Raw genomic sequence first — 16,886 nt, forward strand, 5'->3', positions numbered from 1 at the left:
GAGGGCTAGAAAAAAGTCCAGTCCTTTATAGTTATTTTTGTGGTTCTATTATTGTAGTAGGTAAGTCAGCACAGTGCCTGTTTTTAGATACAACTAGTGTCTTATTTGGTGGGTAATTTTAAAATAAATAATTCATTTAGTATTTCCATTTTAAGTTATAAAATATTTTTAAAGACTCATATGATGTAAAAAGAATGTCTTTTAAGTAACAGTATTCAGCGAGATATTTCTATCAGCCCCAGAAGTTTCTGAACCTGATGAGGCAAATTAGAAGAAGTTTTTCTTATAACTGAAGTAAAACACTAAAACTGTGTGCTGATGCGGCATGGTCTACGAGTCATAAGACATGGGCCCAAGGTCTTGACTCATGGTGTAGTTGTATGAGGTGAGTCAGGTCACATGGGCCATTCTTCTCTCTGTTCCTCGAATGTAAGACTGGGGCCTTAGACTATAACCCCTTGCCCAATCCTAAACGTCTCTAAACTTAAGTCTAGTTGTAAACGTCTATAATTTTATTATTTGATTTCAATGGTTTCTTATTAATTACCCTATCAGTATTTTTTTAAAAAGGTTTATTGAACAAGTAATTGAAATGAGCTAATAACTTTAACATTTTATTTCTGGTTATATTAGTGATGTGTTTCATAAAAGTTTTTTTTTTTTTTTTAAAGATTTTATTCATGAGAGGCACAGAGAGAGGGGCAGAGACACAGGCAGAGGCTTCTTGAGGGGAGTCCGATGCAGGACTCAATCCTGGGACGCCGGGGCCATACCCTGAGCCAAAAGCAGATACTAAACTGCTGAGCCACCCAGGCATCCCTCATACAAGTTTTTAAGCACAGTCTTGTTCAAAAGATAAATTGAGGAAGCAAGAGAAATATAGTAGAAGTAATTGTAGAAAAGTATGCTTGATGTTAGGAATGCTAAGTCCATTTTCACAGTACCTTCTATAGTTCTTAGATCCAATACTCTGGATGTGTGCTGTCTGTGGTTTTCAGCTGTATCAGTAGCTCTTAAAGTAGCAAGAAAGGCAGAATATAGTGTTGTTCATTCTTCATTATATATGAAATTAGGAGATATATATATATATATATATATAAAATGGATAGAGTAGGTATTATTAAGCTAGAAAACAGTTTTTAAATCTAAAATCTAGTGTAAGTTCTGAAGGTTACACTATGGAATCTTCAAGAAAATAAAAGATTTGTTTTAGCTCTCATAACTGACTTATTAAGCACAGGATGCAGACTATATGCTTTTCTTCATTTTGTGATCTGTCTTCACCCAGAACAGTCCCAAGAACTGTGAGCATTGAGGATGTGGGTTTTTCTAGCCCCAGAGCCAGATAGCTGAGGCAGCAGGAGGATGGCTCATCAGCTTGCCATTTTGCTTTGAGGACACTTGGGGAGCCAGAGGGCTGGGAGCAGAGGAGGGGCCTTGCCCCCAGCAGCCTGAGGAACTCCTTCCTGGGTTTTCTTCAATACTGTAGGTTTTCTTCCTGCTGTGGAAGGGAAGAAGGGAGCTTGCTCTGTTCCTCTACATTTTCCTGCCTTTATGATGACAAGCAGGAAACGGAGAAGATGTTAAACTTCAGCTTAGGGGCCAGCCACTGTTTAAAAAAGTTATTTCCTAATTGTGAATTTGTGCTTATAGCAGCACAGTATTGAAATACAGAAGCTTTTTGGATACCTAACATGAAATCACAGTGAAAGTTAGCAAAGGGAATGTTGCTTAGTTTGTAGGATTTAGTTTGTTCTTCTCATATAGTTTGAGCGCTTGCTCTGTACAAGGTGCATTTGAAACAATGGAATGTAGTCTGGTGGAAAGGCCAGTTGTTTGTGGGCAGAATACATCTGTTTTATATATACAGAGGCTCCTGAAATAGTAATTTCTCTTGTGAGAGGTATATAAGAAAAGCAAGGTACTCAGAATTAGCTCATCAGTTTGGCCTCATAGGCAGCGGTGGCCAACTTTGGAAGAGATTACTGATATTTTATAAAATGCTAAGCACATAGCACATACTCCTATTGAGCACAGGAAAACCATTGTTACTCAGTAAAAATTACCTTCTTATCCAATTTCTTATATGTCCTCTATATTCAAAATTGTTGTCTTAATTGTGTGATTTTGGTGTTTTGACTGCTCCATTTCTGCTCCATGGTCACCTTGCTTCATGGTGCCAAGTGGATCCTGAAATCCTGTCCTAGGAAGCTGAGTATTGGGTTTGTTTTTGTCTTGCCTGTTGTCAACCAGATCAGGCTTTAGGAATAATTCAGAAATTTTTTTTTTGTATGGTGGAGAAGCCTTCATTGGGCAGTATCATGTGTGTCACTTGGCTCCAGAGGTATGTCTGTGATCCCCCTGTTTAATCTGAGGAACAAGATCGAAAGCCTTGGGCAGCTGGTGCATTATCTTCTAATTTCATTTATTTGTTCCAGTGGTTGTCTTCATTGGAATCCAGTTGAAAGAGATAACGAAGAGAGAATGTATAATCCTCTAATATAGATGTCTTTTTTTTTTAATACATATACACAGGTTACAGAAGACAGGGGATTTATACCAGTGCAGTATAGTTAAAGTGCTAGTCTTTTCTGTCTATTTAAGGTGATGCCTGATATTGTCATGTTACAGAGGCGGATGCCCCAAACCTTCCGTGATCCAGCAACTGCTCCCCTGAGAAAACTTTCTGTTGACTTGATCAAAACATATAAGCATATTAATGAGGTAAGACCATTGATTTGTTTTAATAGTGTATCTTACAGTAGAGCAGGAAAGAGAAGTTATTTTGTGGCCTTTTTAAACATATTAAACTTCATTCCCAGTGATTGTGAGATTGATGATTATTGGTAAGTTAATGATTTATACGTAATTATAATCATGTAAAGGAAAATAGACACATTAACGGGGACTGCCAAAAATTAAGAAAATTGTGGATAACTTCTCTCTTTTCTTAAAGTTGTATGTAATATATGCTAAGATATTATTTTTGTAATAACTTCTCTCCAAAAGAAGAAAGGGAGAGAATAAATACACTGTAAAATTATGCATGTTAGAGTTTTGGTTAAATTTTTATATTTAAGCAAATTTTATTTTCTGTTTCTATTTTTGCCATGGATGTCAGAAGCTCAGAGATCTGTTTAATACCCAAGTTAACAAGCATTTGGCGTAGTTTATTTGATATATCTAATTTTTATGTGTGTTCTTTTATTGTAAGAGATTCGAAAGCCTTTTTGGTGAATGTAGATAGAAAAAGACATAGCACTTTGAATTACTCTCATTCCAATTTGGCTTTTCCCTTCCATAAATTTTTTTCTGGTGTCTTAGACCTTTGGCTTGATTGCCATTTGCTTCTAGGCTCAGCTGTAGCTCTGTAATTAATTATGAAATGAGCTTTTCTGGAGAAGAGTGGATGTACCTTTGCTTCCTTTCCTCTTCATGGGATTCATACACTCTATCCTACTAAAGGCTTATGATATATCAGCTCTAGAGCTGGTTTAAAAGGATGTTCCTATGTATATGTAAATTCTACCGCAGTTTGATGCTGCTTAATGCCAGTATCGTTAATATTACTGTAGCAATGTGGCAAGATAAGATTAAAATGAACTCAGTGAGGAACATTTCCGAGTTGGATTTTGTACACAACTGATTTGTTAGAAAAGTGTGCCAAACTAGCTTTTGATTACCTGAAAAATCTGATAAATTATTAACAGTTTATTCATATCAGTTTGTTAATATCTGGTAAATTGTTAACAAAAAGGTATTGTTAAGCTGTGGTGAAACAAGAGTTTAACAGTAGCTTTGTTGAAGCTTGTTTTTAACTGTTTTGCCGCCTTGTAATCTAGAGTTTTTCTGATGTTATTCTCTGCCGAATAAACTTTATAATTTCCTGATAGTTACCAATTACTTGGATGATTGCCTAATCTACCAGTTATTTTTTACTGGTCTTAGAAACAATTTTGTAAGAAAAACAGATAGGAGGAAAATAACTGATCAACCACAGAATTTATGGCCTTTGTGTGGGGAAAGGGAGGGGGAGTGGCTGATTTTCATTCTTACTTTGTTTATAGGCTTAAAAACCAGGCATGTCTCCGAGAGCCTTTTGTATTAATACAGTTCATATGTATCTAAACTTTGAATTCTTAAAACTTTTTGCCTTTAGAATAGAGATGGACGGGCAGAGGGTATGCAGGATATTGATAGGAGGATAAAAATGCTCTTTATTTGATTTGGCATTTGCTGGTTACATCAGCATCTATTCCCCACCCCCCACCCCCCACCCCCCAGGAAATCCCTCATATTACACTCTTAAGAGCTTTGCCACCTCATTGTACACAAATTATACCCTAGTTTAAGAACTAAATGTAAATCAAGCCCTGTTAAGTCTTCTTGAATGGGCTACTTTGCACTAGTCACATAACATCTATTTATAAAATGTACAAATAGTATAATTTAAAAGTGAATTTCAGTGGAAACATTTTTCATTGGTTATTTATCACCGTTATTATGTAATTTAAATAGCAACTATAGAAAATTCTTTATTTCATTTTTTGTATTTGTTATAAAGAATAAAAATTCATCCGTTTCCTTCTGATGGTAGACTTGTCTCACTCGATCTGTGTTGTGTGTGTGTGTCTATATGTGTGTGTATGTGTATAAACACACACAGACACATACATATATACGCCTCCCACTAACCCCCAAAGATTTAAATTATACAGTTAACACTCTATACTCTCCTTTCAGGTTTACTATGCAAAAAAGAAGCGAAGACACCAACAGGGCCAGGGAGACGATTCTAGTCATAAGAAGGAGCGGAAGGTTTACAATGATGGTTATGATGATGATAACTATGATTATATTGTAAAAAACGGAGAGAAGTGGATGGATCGTTACGAAATTGACTCCTTGATTGGCAAAGGTTCCTTTGGACAGGTAATTTAATGAAAAATGCTGAATTTCCTAAATTAGAACTTCCTAGTGAATTGTGTTTTTACACCTTTCCCTCAGTAGTACGCTTTCAGTGTTTGTAAATATATGTAAACAATGGATACATGAGTATTTGGATTATCATAGTTCTTTAAAGCTAGTAAAACTACATCAGCTCTAAAAGCTCCATGAGACTCTTCTTGTCCATGTTTACTTTCTAGAGCTACCTAGTACTTACCTTACTAATGACTGAATGGTAGATTGTAATCACTAATAGGTGGCTTTGCCCCTTTTGTAGTCTGGGGACGATTCTTGGTTGTGAATGCTAGAAATATTTACCTTCCTGTCTGATACTCCTCTTCAAAAAGAAGAGAGTTTACTTGACACAGCAGGTGCCCTGTCACTTTTTTGGAGGCTGGGAAACCCAGGGAGCTGTGCCCTGGGTTTTTCTTTCAATTTATCTCCTATTGTCAGGCTTTGAAGTGGGCAGATGGTCTTTAGGATTTCCTCTTCCTCTTCTCATAGCACCAGCATGGCTGATACTGGGATGGGGTTGTCTGTGATGGAAAGACTCATTCAGCAGCTTCTAGCGAGAAGAGCAAGGAAGGGACTCTCTGAGAGGCCTGGTCTTTCTCTCCATTCCTGGCTGCCTCTCCGCTCATAGCTCTCTCTTCTTCACTTGCCCACCCAGGCTCACTACACAGCACAAAACCATAAATACGTCCGTCTCTTGGATCAGCTGTGCTTAGACCAGAGAGGCATCACACCTCCTTGGGTTTTTTTTGTTTGTTTGTTTGTTTGTTGTTTTGTTTTTGTTTTGTTCTCCTTGCACCTTTAAGAAACTTTTTCCCTGGCTGGGGACCCCCCAGCTGCTCCCCCTTGTCAGTCCTATCTCAAGTCACTGAGCTCTGTTTGGTGTGAGGTGTGGTTTACTGTTGATCTCAGTCTCCTTTGCCTTGCCAACTTTGTGCTGTGAGTCCATTGTTCGCCTGGAGTCCAAACACTTCTGACTTCTCAGTGGTGAGGATAGAATGGGGTTCAAAATGACTTTTCCCAAACTACCTTTTTTTTATTTGTTTTGGAATTTTTAAAAGTATGGAACCTGCATGTTCTTATATACCTGTTTCTGCCCTGAGAGAAAGCAAAATATGCCTTTTTTCATACTATGAGGGAAAATTCTTCGTGTGTCAGTCTGATCATGCTTGGGACAAAAAGTATATTATAGGTTGTTAGTAGCCACAGGTGTAGACCCAGAAAAATCGCAGCTCTTCAACTTATAAGGAGATAAAAGGTTGCTAGGAGGCCTCGGTAATTCTGGTGTGGTTCTACAAGCCTCATTGTCACCTGCATAAGATACCTGCCTCTTTCAATGAGTTCAAGGAATTTCAGTAATTTTATATAACTCGGGAAACTTTTTCTTGATTAGTAAGCTCTTTTTCTTTGAGTCCGCGTTTCTCAGTATTTTGGGAGTCCCTCTTTATGAAATAATACTTTTTTGTCAGAAATAGCTTCTGCTATTCTCTTAAGGAGAGGCATTTCTGAGGCCCAGCTTTTAGTAAGGTGGTAAGCACCCTACATAGAGGGATTGCTGTCTCCATCTTGAAAGTTACACCACCCATTGAGGCAATTGCCTTCAACAGGACGTTTTTCAACTTTTGTGTTGTCCACCATGAAAGTTGTGGCCATATTGCTGACTCTCTAAATTTTGTGTTCCTTTTTTCAGTTTTCCCTATTATTTAGTCTTTGAGTTCAGAATGATGTTTTTCTCTTCCCTTTCACTCTAATTTTCTTATACTTTAATTCCAAAAAGCAAGTGAGAATATTTAGACCTTTGAAGATAGAGGCCTATTTGAAATCGCACCCCATTTCATCAGGTCAGACTCATGCCTTCCTTAGGCTGAGGGGGGTTCACATTCTGGACCTGTCATTCAGAGTAATGTCTTCTATTCTGTCTTGGTCAGACTTCCTCTCAACTCTTCGCCAGACCCTTGTCAAATAAGAGGCCCCTTCATTTCTTTAGCCAGTGGTTGTTACCAGTCCTGATTGCACATTGAAATTTCCCAGGGAGCTTTCGGGGGTGGGAGTGGTGGTAGTGGAGAGGAATGGTGCCTAAGCTCTAAACCAATTAAATCAGAATCTCTGTGACTGGATCCTGGGCATTTGTATTTTTTCAAACTGCCTGTTGAATGTGTGATTCAGGGTCGAAAACCATTGCTTTAGTATTTAACCAGTTAACTATTTGCTAAGTCAGTAAATAGCTGGGCCCCTGTTAGTGGCCTTTGTCCTGGAGACCATTGGGATCTGGACATAGAACTGCAACTCTTGGCGCTGTCAATATAGTCAGTGAAACAGAAGAATATCAAAACCACTTGGTCAGATGTTTACATGGGTAATCTCTGATTTTAAAGACAGTAGATAGTATTTTTTGGAATTGGGTGAAACCAGAAATAATTGCATTTTTCATTCTTTTTTTTTTTTTTTAAGATTTTATTTATTTATTCATGAGAGACCGAGAGAGAGAAAGAGAGAGAGAGAGAGGCAGAGACACAGGCAGAGGGAGAAGCAGGCTCCATGCAGGGAGGCTGACATGGGACTTGATCCCGGGTCTCCAGGATCACACCCCGGGCTGCAGGCGGCACTAAACCACCGCGCCACCGGGGCTGCCCTGCATTTTTCATTCTAATTTGATTTTTAACTGAACCATTTATAATCTGTCATTGACCATATATCTAACCTTGACTGATAAAAATCTTGGAACATGCATTCCATTCTTTTCTTCTCTAGTGGGACTCAGCAAACACATTGAAATCACTTGGAGTTCTGCCTACATCTCCACACTTTCTGAATGTGCTAGAAAGTGGATAAAACTATTGCCTATTGAGACTACATATATTAATATAAATTAACATTTGATTAGTTATAGTGGTTGTGATTTGTGGATAGTTTTATCTATGCATTGATTTTTCTGATTTTTTTGTAAATTTCTTTGTAAATAATATGAAACTCCTTTAAATGAGTAAAATTAAAATGAGAGGTGTACAAGGTAATTTGCTCATGAGCACTCCAGTTTCCTTGACATTGATTCTGTAACTGTCAAGACCAAGTAATTATGGCTTTTAACATATATCATGGAACTTTCCTGGTCATTTGTGTTAGATTTGTCTTTTGTTATATACCTGTGTTTTAATTTATGAAAATCTAATTTAAGGTTAGCAAGTTATCCACATTTTTCAAATTACTTAGAACCTTTTAAATATTTTACACGTATACTTGAGATTTAATATTTTACACGTATACTTGAGATTTAAACTAGCTTTTTTCTCCCATTAAAAGAACAATTAGAATTGTTTTACACTGTTATTCAGTAAGGTAAGAAACCAAAGCACTTGTCAAGATTTATAACTTATTTCTGTAGGAAAAGAGTTAGTCTAGCTTTTGTTAAAAGAAAACAATATTGGATATTTAGAAATACTGTAAGGACACAAAAGAAATTTAATTGAAAAGACTGACTTTGGGGCGTCTGGGTAGCTAAATTGGTTAAGCATCTGCCTTCAGCTCAGGTCGTGATCTTGGCGTCCTGTTATTGGCCCTGAGTGCCAGTCATTCCCTGCTCAGCGGGGAGTCTGCTTCTCCCTTTCCCTCTGTGCCTCCCCCTACTCATGCTCATGCATGTGTGCTCTCTCTCTCAAATAAATAAAATCTTTAAAAAAGAAGAATAGATTGACTTAAAATGGACTATTAAAGTAGTAAGTGGATGATATTGAATGGAAAGGAATAGGTCATCCTCTACTTATGGAGGTCAGAAAAATAAGAATTGGATAAATATATAATTAAAGTTAATTGTAAGGGATGCCTGGGTGGCTCAGTAGTTGAGCGTCTGCCTTTGGCTCAGGGTATGATCCCAGGATCTGGGATCAAGTTCCGCATCGGGCTCCCTGCAGGGAGCCTGCTTCTCCGTCTGCCTGTGTCTCTGCCTCTTTCTCTGTGTCTCTCATGAATAAATAAATCAGTCTATAAATAAATGGATTAATTGTAAAATGTTGTGAAATTGTCGCCATTAATGAAGTAAGATAATTATTCGTCTTTTTTCTCTTTTAGGTTGTAAAGGCATATGATCGTGTGGAGCAAGAATGGGTTGCCATTAAAATAATAAAGAACAAGAAGGCTTTTCTGAATCAAGCCCAGATAGAAGTGCGACTTCTTGAGCTCATGAACAAACATGACACTGAAATGAAATACTACATAGGTAAACAAAGCCATGTGCCCTCACATGGACCAGAAGTTTAAGTTAATGGTTATTTTTATATGAAAATATGTTGAAATTATCTTAAAGTGATAGATTAAAAATTCAACTGTTTATTTCTTTTGGAGCATAAGTTACTTGAAGTGGCAGTAATCTAAATCTTGGGGAATGTGCATTCCAAGTGGTCTATAATTTAGAAACAAGAATAGTGTCATATTTTGCAACTTACTAGTGCCATTTGTTTCCTATAGTGATGTACTTTTATCCAGGAATCCTCTTTTGGGTAACTTCAGCCGTTTCTAATATAGCTTAGAAATTAGAGGTAAGCTAACCTATTACAGAACCCGTTTTGGAATGTCTGAGCCACGATCTCAGGCTCCTCCCCAGGCTTTGTCAGTTTGGCAGCATTAGAAGCTGTTAAGACTTACTACAACAGAAGAGAGGTAATAGCCACTATTAAATAAACTCCTATTCCTTGTGCTTTTCTCCATCATCTGTAATAGTCACAGCGGTCCGGTAAGGAAAGTGGGGGAATCCTTATATCATAGACCGTTTATACCCAAGGTCCCAAGGCCCTGCAGCATCTGAACCTAACTTGTGCCTAAATCTAGATTCTGTGTTTCATTGCCTTCCTGAAAACAAAAAGGAGATAGAATTATGAAAACAGTAAAGTCTAGGGGCATTTAGGGTGGCTCAGTGGGTTAAGCATCAGCCTTCAGCTCAGGGTGATCTCAGGGTCCTGGGATTCAGCCTAGCTCCCTGCCTGCTCAGTGGCAAGCCTGCTTCTTTCTCTCCCTCTGCCCTTCCTCATGCACTCTCTTTCTCTGTCTCTCAAATAAGTAAAATCTTAAAAAAAAAAAAAAAAAAATATATATATATATATATAGTGAAGTCTAGGATCAGTTGATATTTGGGCATAACATCAATAATTCTACCTTCTTTAGTACCATTCTCAGTCAAATCTATGATGCCAGTGATTGTAAGACCACATTATTCTGTGTGCCACTAAGAAACAAATTGTTGCTGAGTATAAATATAAGATGCCATCAATTTTAGTATTGAGACCCTTAGAATCAACTAACTATATAAGTTCCTGTAGGCATGTATACATAGCAACTCTGCCTGATAAACATGAGGCTAAATTTTATTTAACAAATGCCTTTTTACGAATAAGTAGGGCATTATGGTACTTGAGTCTGTCCCAAATAGTGGAAACAAACAAACAAAAAAAAAGAGTGTTTAAAAGTGTAAGGTTCAGATACCAAGATTAGATTTCATTTATGAACACCCTTCATTCCCCAGTGTTACCATAAAATGAACTTACAGTATTAATTTTTCTTGCTTAGTTTGTTCTCTGAAGTTATGATATAATCCCTAGTAATAACATTTGTATTTAAAACCTTTTCATAGTCACTGAACAGTAAGTGTTATAACAGTCATAACTTAGTGTGAGTTTGAGCCTGTTTCCATTCAAGGGACTTTAGAATTTAGAAGCACAAGAAGGACATTTGAAGGATACTTGACTTAAAAAGTAATCTCTGGACATGCCTCCCCAGTTTTTCCTCCTCATTCTTGTGTGTTGTATTTTGAGTGCTTAAGTAGTAGAGAAAACGTTGATAGCATTATTTGTAACATTTTAATTCAGCCTTATTGAAAGAAAACATGGCACATATATAGTAAGTATTCAATAAATGTTAGCCACTCAGTTGTATATAATAATACCTGTCATTTTTGTTTTTAATAAACTGACTTTAATGATGATTTGTTGCATTAATCATGATTGGTATTTTTTGGGGTGAGTTATTTTTCTAAGTTCTTATATAGGCAGGTGGTCAATGCACAATGTCTCAAGAAACTGAGATTCTGTATTGGAAAACAAACAAGAACTTTAGATTTAGATCTAGCCTTGCTGGGAGAGTTGATACTTAAATTTAAGATGTCACAGAGTCATATTATTATTTTATGATTAAATAACTTTTGTTTTGAAGTGATTGAGAAATATAATTCATTTGAATGAGTTTTGTAATCTTAAGTTGTTGAAACTTTTAAAAAAGTCTACTGCTTTACCATGAGCATAATTTCTCACCTGGATTATTGATACCTGCCTTGATCTAGTTAAAAGAAAATTCAGTTTACGCCTAGAACAGAGTCTTGCTGACCCTCCATTATCCCCAAAGTTCAGTTAAAAAGATAGGTAAATATATTTGTGCTTGAAATTTCTTTGACAGTGTCTTTAGCTCAGCACATTGTAGATAGATACTCAGTAAATGAATAATGAATTGGGAAGTCAAGTGGAACCAAGTAGATTGATCTTCCATTGGAAGAACTTTCTTTTTTTGAGTAGGCTCCATGCCCAATGTGGGGTTTGAACTCGTGACCCTGAGATCAAGAGTTGGGTGCTTTACTGACTGTGCTAGCCAGGCGCCCCCACTGTAGAACTTTCTAATCACAGAGCTGCTGCTGCTTCTTTTTTATTTTTTTTTAATATTTTATTTGTTTATCAATGAGAGACACAGAGAGAGAGAGACAGGCAGAGACATAGGCAGAGGGAGAAGCAGGCTCCCCATGTGGGACTCAATCCCAGAACTCTGGGATCATGACTTGTTCTAAAGGCAGACGCTCAACCACAAAGCCACTCAGGTGCCCCTAATCACAGAGCTTCTTAAAAGAATTTTTATAATTACATTGGAATTCTGACATCAGTTACTTTTTTGCATTCTTTTTGTGGCTACTATCTAATCAAAATAAAACTCTTGACCATGTCTCTGGGGGTCCTTTTTTTTTTTTTTTTTTTTAAGATTTTATTTATTTATTCATGAGAGACACAGAGAGAGAGAGAAACAGAGACACAGGCAGAGGGAGAAGCAGGGGGAACTCTATCCCGTGACTCCAGGATCATGTCCTGGGCTGAAGGCAGGTGCCAAACCGCTGAGCCACCCAGGGATCCCCTCTGGGGGGTCTTTATTGCATGTGGAGCTGTTTTTAATATTAAACCTGTGAACCTCAGTGATTATTAAGAGCAGATATTGTACATTCTTATGTAACCTTTAAAGATTCTTTTTATTTGTTGAGTGTTGAGTTGTACTGTAGACTCCTGTAGAGTCATTTAGTATTTGTATTGTTCTTTATCCTAACTTTGGATCATATGTATCAAGAATGATGTAAAAACAATCATGCACTGCTGTACTACTCAGGGGTAAAGGCAGTCCAGGACAACACAGTGTATCCCCCCTTTCTCAGGGACCAGACATCGAATACCACCATAGTTAGTTCCAGATAGATCTGTAGAGAAACTTTTGTTTTTATGAAACTAAAAGACCAAAATGAAGGTAACCTTGACAGATGGTGGTTTTATGTCATTCCAGTTGAGTTACAAGGGTTCAGTTTGGTATATATAAGATTTTTACAGGGAAGGGCAGCACTCTACTTTATTGAATGACCTCATCTGATGTGCAGTCAGTGTTAGTACTAAAAGCACAATCTTTGAAACAATTTAGTGAGTAGTAAGCCTTTTTAGAGGGTCAACAGTGATCGCATGTAATGGCTTCTTACACTCTTTTTTCATTCATAAGTCTTATAATTTATTCTTGTGATTGAGCTTCATTTTCAAGTTTCCCCAGACCTTCTGTTTTGCACAAGATATCCCATATACCAGCTTGATGAACATAATCAGATGCCTTGATTATGAACTCTAATATCTTGTAAAGCATGCTTTTCAAATATTTGCTGTATTTGCCTAAAAGAAAAAAAGATCTATGTCTTCCTTTGACAATTGTTGCAGGAAATTACTAGTGAGATGTAAGGCTCAGCACAGCGGAATGTGGATATGTATCAGAGCCGGAAAGCCTTCCCAGAGAGAGCTGCCAAGTACGGCACTGTCACAACCTGGAGATCCCCGTGGGTGGAGCTTAGATGAAGTTTTGAGGTTGGGCTCTCAGGAAGTAAAAAATGCGTTCTTGTAGAAGTGAGCATAAAGTTACTGAAGTATTCTCAGTTCTGTTTGTCACTTTGCTACTTGTGTTTCCAGATCTGACTTCATTTTTTTTTTTAAACAAAACGTTTTGGTGGTACTTCTAACATTATATTGCTTATTGGCAGATACCACACCTGTTTAATTCAGCAGACAAACAATTTAGATATTCCTGATTATAGATTGTGCTATTATTGCAGAATGCCGATCTCCAAATTTTAACTTGATTTTCACTCTCCATTTGACATTGAAATGTTGTAGATTGTTTGAGAGTTCGTGCATACATTAGTCTCATTTTATTGGTGTGTATAATTTAAAATGAAACTTTTTTTTCTCTTTCAGTGCATTTGAAACGCCACTTTATGTTTCGAAACCATCTCTGTTTAGTTTTTGAAATGCTGTCCTACAACCTCTATGACTTGTTGAGGAACACCAATTTTCGAGGTGTCTCTTTGAACCTAACACGAAAGTTTGCACAGCAGATGTGCACTGCACTGCTTTTCCTCGCGACTCCAGAACTTAGTATCATTCACTGTGACTTAAAACCTGAGAATATCCTTCTTTGTAACCCCAAACGCAGTGCAATCAAGATCGTTGACTTTGGCAGTTCTTGTCAGTTGGGGCAGAGGGTAAGTATATTTTAGGACTTGGGAATTAAGACAATTAAATAAAATAGTGTTGTTAGATATTGAAGTGTTATTATTTATATCTAATTTGGAAATAATTTCAGGATGGTTCTATTTAAAATGTGCCGCTTGAATCACATTGTGTTAAGCCTATTGTGAGGGAAATCTCTCTTAAAATGCAAATATAAGATTCTGAATTAGAAGGTATTAGTTTTTTAAAAGTGGATTTGAAAAAAAAAGTCATGTATGCCTAAAAGGGAGAGAGAATAGATGAGTGAATTAAATATTAGGTGATTTGTAGCTATATTCTGTAAGTAACGGGTTTAGTATGAATTTGGGGATTTCCCAGTACTAGAACACTGAATCTGTGCTATGAAATACTTCTTGAAAGGTAGATCAAAATAAATGTTTTCTTTAAAAACTGATGTGTTACAGTATACGTTATTTTGCATTACACATGGTGATATAGTACAGAAATTACACAGTTGGTTAGACATACTTGTTTTGATAAATAAATGTAAGTCTCTTTTTCCCTATATAAATTTTGACACGTGTCCTAACTGGTTTTCCTCAGACTGCTAAAAACAGACCTATCTGTAGCAATAAATAGATTCAGGTTTAGCTAAGAAACCAGATTTTTCCTGCTCTTCTTTCTAGTGTTACAAAAGCTACTCTTAACAGTGTTGCACATATAAAACAGAAGTGATAGGTTGCTCTTTTCTTGAAAGGAATTAAAATCATTTAATAATATTTTGTTCATTTTTGAACCCTGTTCCTGTTTACTTGAAAGTGCTGAAACTGCATTTCTTGGGGGAAAAACATGAAAAACCACAACTAACATTCAGATACTATTATGTATTGGCTTTCTAGTTTTCTTTTTTCCAAATTAGTGAGAGTCTTGTCCTGTGCAGTTTTTTCCCCATGTTTTAAATATGGCTGGTTATTTTAATCATGAAGATTTATAGTCAGCTCACAGGGTTATCTGGCTTTTTTTTTTCTGCAACTTACTCATGGTAGTAGTGTTCTGTAAATCACTGAGATAAATTGAAGGATTAGAAAGCAAAGTTTGCAGTTTCAGATGCCCCTGAAAATCAGAAGATGTGCATAGTTGTTCATGTGGGTAAAGTATATCGTGAGTGGAAAACACATGCCCATCTTGAGAGTCCTTTGAATGGATTTGGATTTGGAAAAATTTTCCCCCCTTTTAAATAAAATCATATGTTCTGTACTAATACCAAATACTATTATGTCTCACCAGCCAAACTAAGACAATTAACCCTTTAGCTCAGTGAGGTTTAAACTATGTGGGTTTATCAGATTAGAATGAGAGGTCCTTTCTAAAATACACATGTGGTGGCCTTACCCTAGATCTACAGTCTCAGTCTCAGAAGGTGGCAGGGCTGGTGTATTTCAGGGGATTTAGGTGCACAGCGTTGGAGATAACCAGACGGAATAGGTGAGAAACAGACTTCTTGCAGAAGCTGTGCAATAAGACGATCTCAGTAGTAGGGAGTCTTTGGGGCTTTACCGATGCTGTTGGCCTATAGAAACTTGGAAATGTAGTAACTTCCTCCTGGCCCTTTTGAATTTCAGTTTCTTCACTCTGATACAGCATTAAGGTTGAGGTGACCAGCTTATGGGGGCATCAGATTACTCTTGGAGATTTGGCTGGAGTTTTAGATGGGAGCCACAAAAGTATTCATGAGAAAGCAGCACCATGCTGATTGATGGCTGCCTAGTTTGAGTGTTAAGTGAGGATGTTTAATTAGGATTTTGTTTGTTTCTTTCTCTTTTTAAATAAAACTTTCTTTGCTTTCATGATATTTCTAGATACAAATTTACAGGGGCTAAGGGAAGATGAATTGGTCTTTCAAGATATTCTCGATTACTTCATTGAAAATTATCCATTTCAAGATTTTCTTTTTCTAAGAGGCCTTAGATTGAGGTGGAAGGGGACAGTATAGGGAAGAAGTGATTGGTCAGAAACGACTCCCAGTTGTTTTTCCAATTTATCTGTGTGGTTAGTACATCTGAATTTTCATTTACGTTGTACTGAGTCTATTTGACTTAATGCTAAAAAACATTCTTTAGGTTAATTTAGATACAATTGAGGCCTTAAATTTATGGTTAACCAAATGCCAGCCGGAGCAGGAAAGAAGAATTAATAGGGAAACAAACGGTTTTCAATAATAATCTTTTTTCTGATGAGGCATAATTATTTGTTTTAAAGTGTGTATTTTGATTACCAGTTAGGATTGGAATAAATGGAAGGACTTGAATTGTGTATGTTTTGCATTTCACAGTCAAGAGTAACTGCTCTCTTGAAGTGTTTAGTTATTTAAACATTATTTGTAGTAGCAAGTTGAAAGCTGTCAACAGAACCTAAATTCAGGGGATAGGTGGTTACTTTTTCTGGTAATATTAGATAGATGTACTTCAGCGTTGAGCATAATTAAACAAAACTTATGCTGGAATTAACATGATACTGACATGTATTTCAGATATACCAGTACATTCAGAGTCGCTTTTACCGGTCTCCAGAGGTGCTGCTGGGAATGCCTTACGACCTTGCTATCGATATGTGGTCCCTTGGGTGTATTTTGGTTGAAATGCACACTGGAGAACCTCTGTTCAGTGGAGCCAATGAGGTATATAATGGATTGCTTTCAAAACTCTTTTTTCACAGTTTGTTTTTGATTGTAATCTGTGACAGTGTAATCTGAAAATTGTTTTTTAGAAAAAGATGCCTACTTACCAATTTAAATATTCAAATGTTGGGTCAGTCTTTAATTTGCATTTATCCATTTTTAAATTTTTTCAATTATCCTAATGGGGAATTTAGGATTTTGAGATGGGGGTGAGATTTTTTAATTTGCTGGTAAGAACAGTAAGTTAGTTTAGAAAATGTTAAGCCTTTTGATTTATATTTTACAGATTTTCAGTATAACAAAAATAATGATAAAAGGCCTGAGGGACACTCTGAAAACAATGTAAACATCACTGTGTAAATTTTGAGAATATGATTTGGAATAAAGAAGTGATGACCAGTAGCCTTAAATTGGGTATTTGATCTGAATAATTGAGGGTGAATTAAGATGATAGAATTTTAGAGCTACACACT

At 36.7% G+C, this 16,886-nt stretch overlaps 1 protein-coding gene across 8 annotated transcripts in view; it reads left to right on the forward strand.

Annotated features, from left to right (window-relative positions):
- Nucleotides 1-16,886, forward strand: part of DYRK1A (dual specificity tyrosine phosphorylation regulated kinase 1A) — a 148,752-nt gene that overhangs the window by 111,093 nt on the left and 20,773 nt on the right. For 6 of the 8 annotated variants that reach the window (XM_049104757.1, XM_049104758.1, XM_049104761.1 and 3 more), the window contains 5 exons: nt 2,605-2,724; nt 4,744-4,932; nt 9,025-9,172; nt 13,482-13,768; nt 16,267-16,413. In XM_049104757.1, the coding sequence (XP_048960714.1) occupies nt 2,605-2,724; nt 4,744-4,932; nt 9,025-9,172; nt 13,482-13,768; nt 16,267-16,413 (891 nt within the window). The remainder of the gene's footprint in view (nt 1-2,604; nt 2,725-4,743; nt 4,933-9,024; nt 9,173-13,481; nt 13,769-16,266; nt 16,414-16,886) is intronic. The other 2 variants (XM_049104760.1, XM_049104759.1) reach the window with 1 other exon arrangement.

This window comes from Canis lupus, chromosome 31, assembly GCF_003254725.2.
Source record: "Canis lupus dingo isolate Sandy chromosome 31, ASM325472v2, whole genome shotgun sequence".
NCBI lineage: Eukaryota > Metazoa > Chordata > Mammalia > Carnivora > Canidae > Canis > Canis lupus.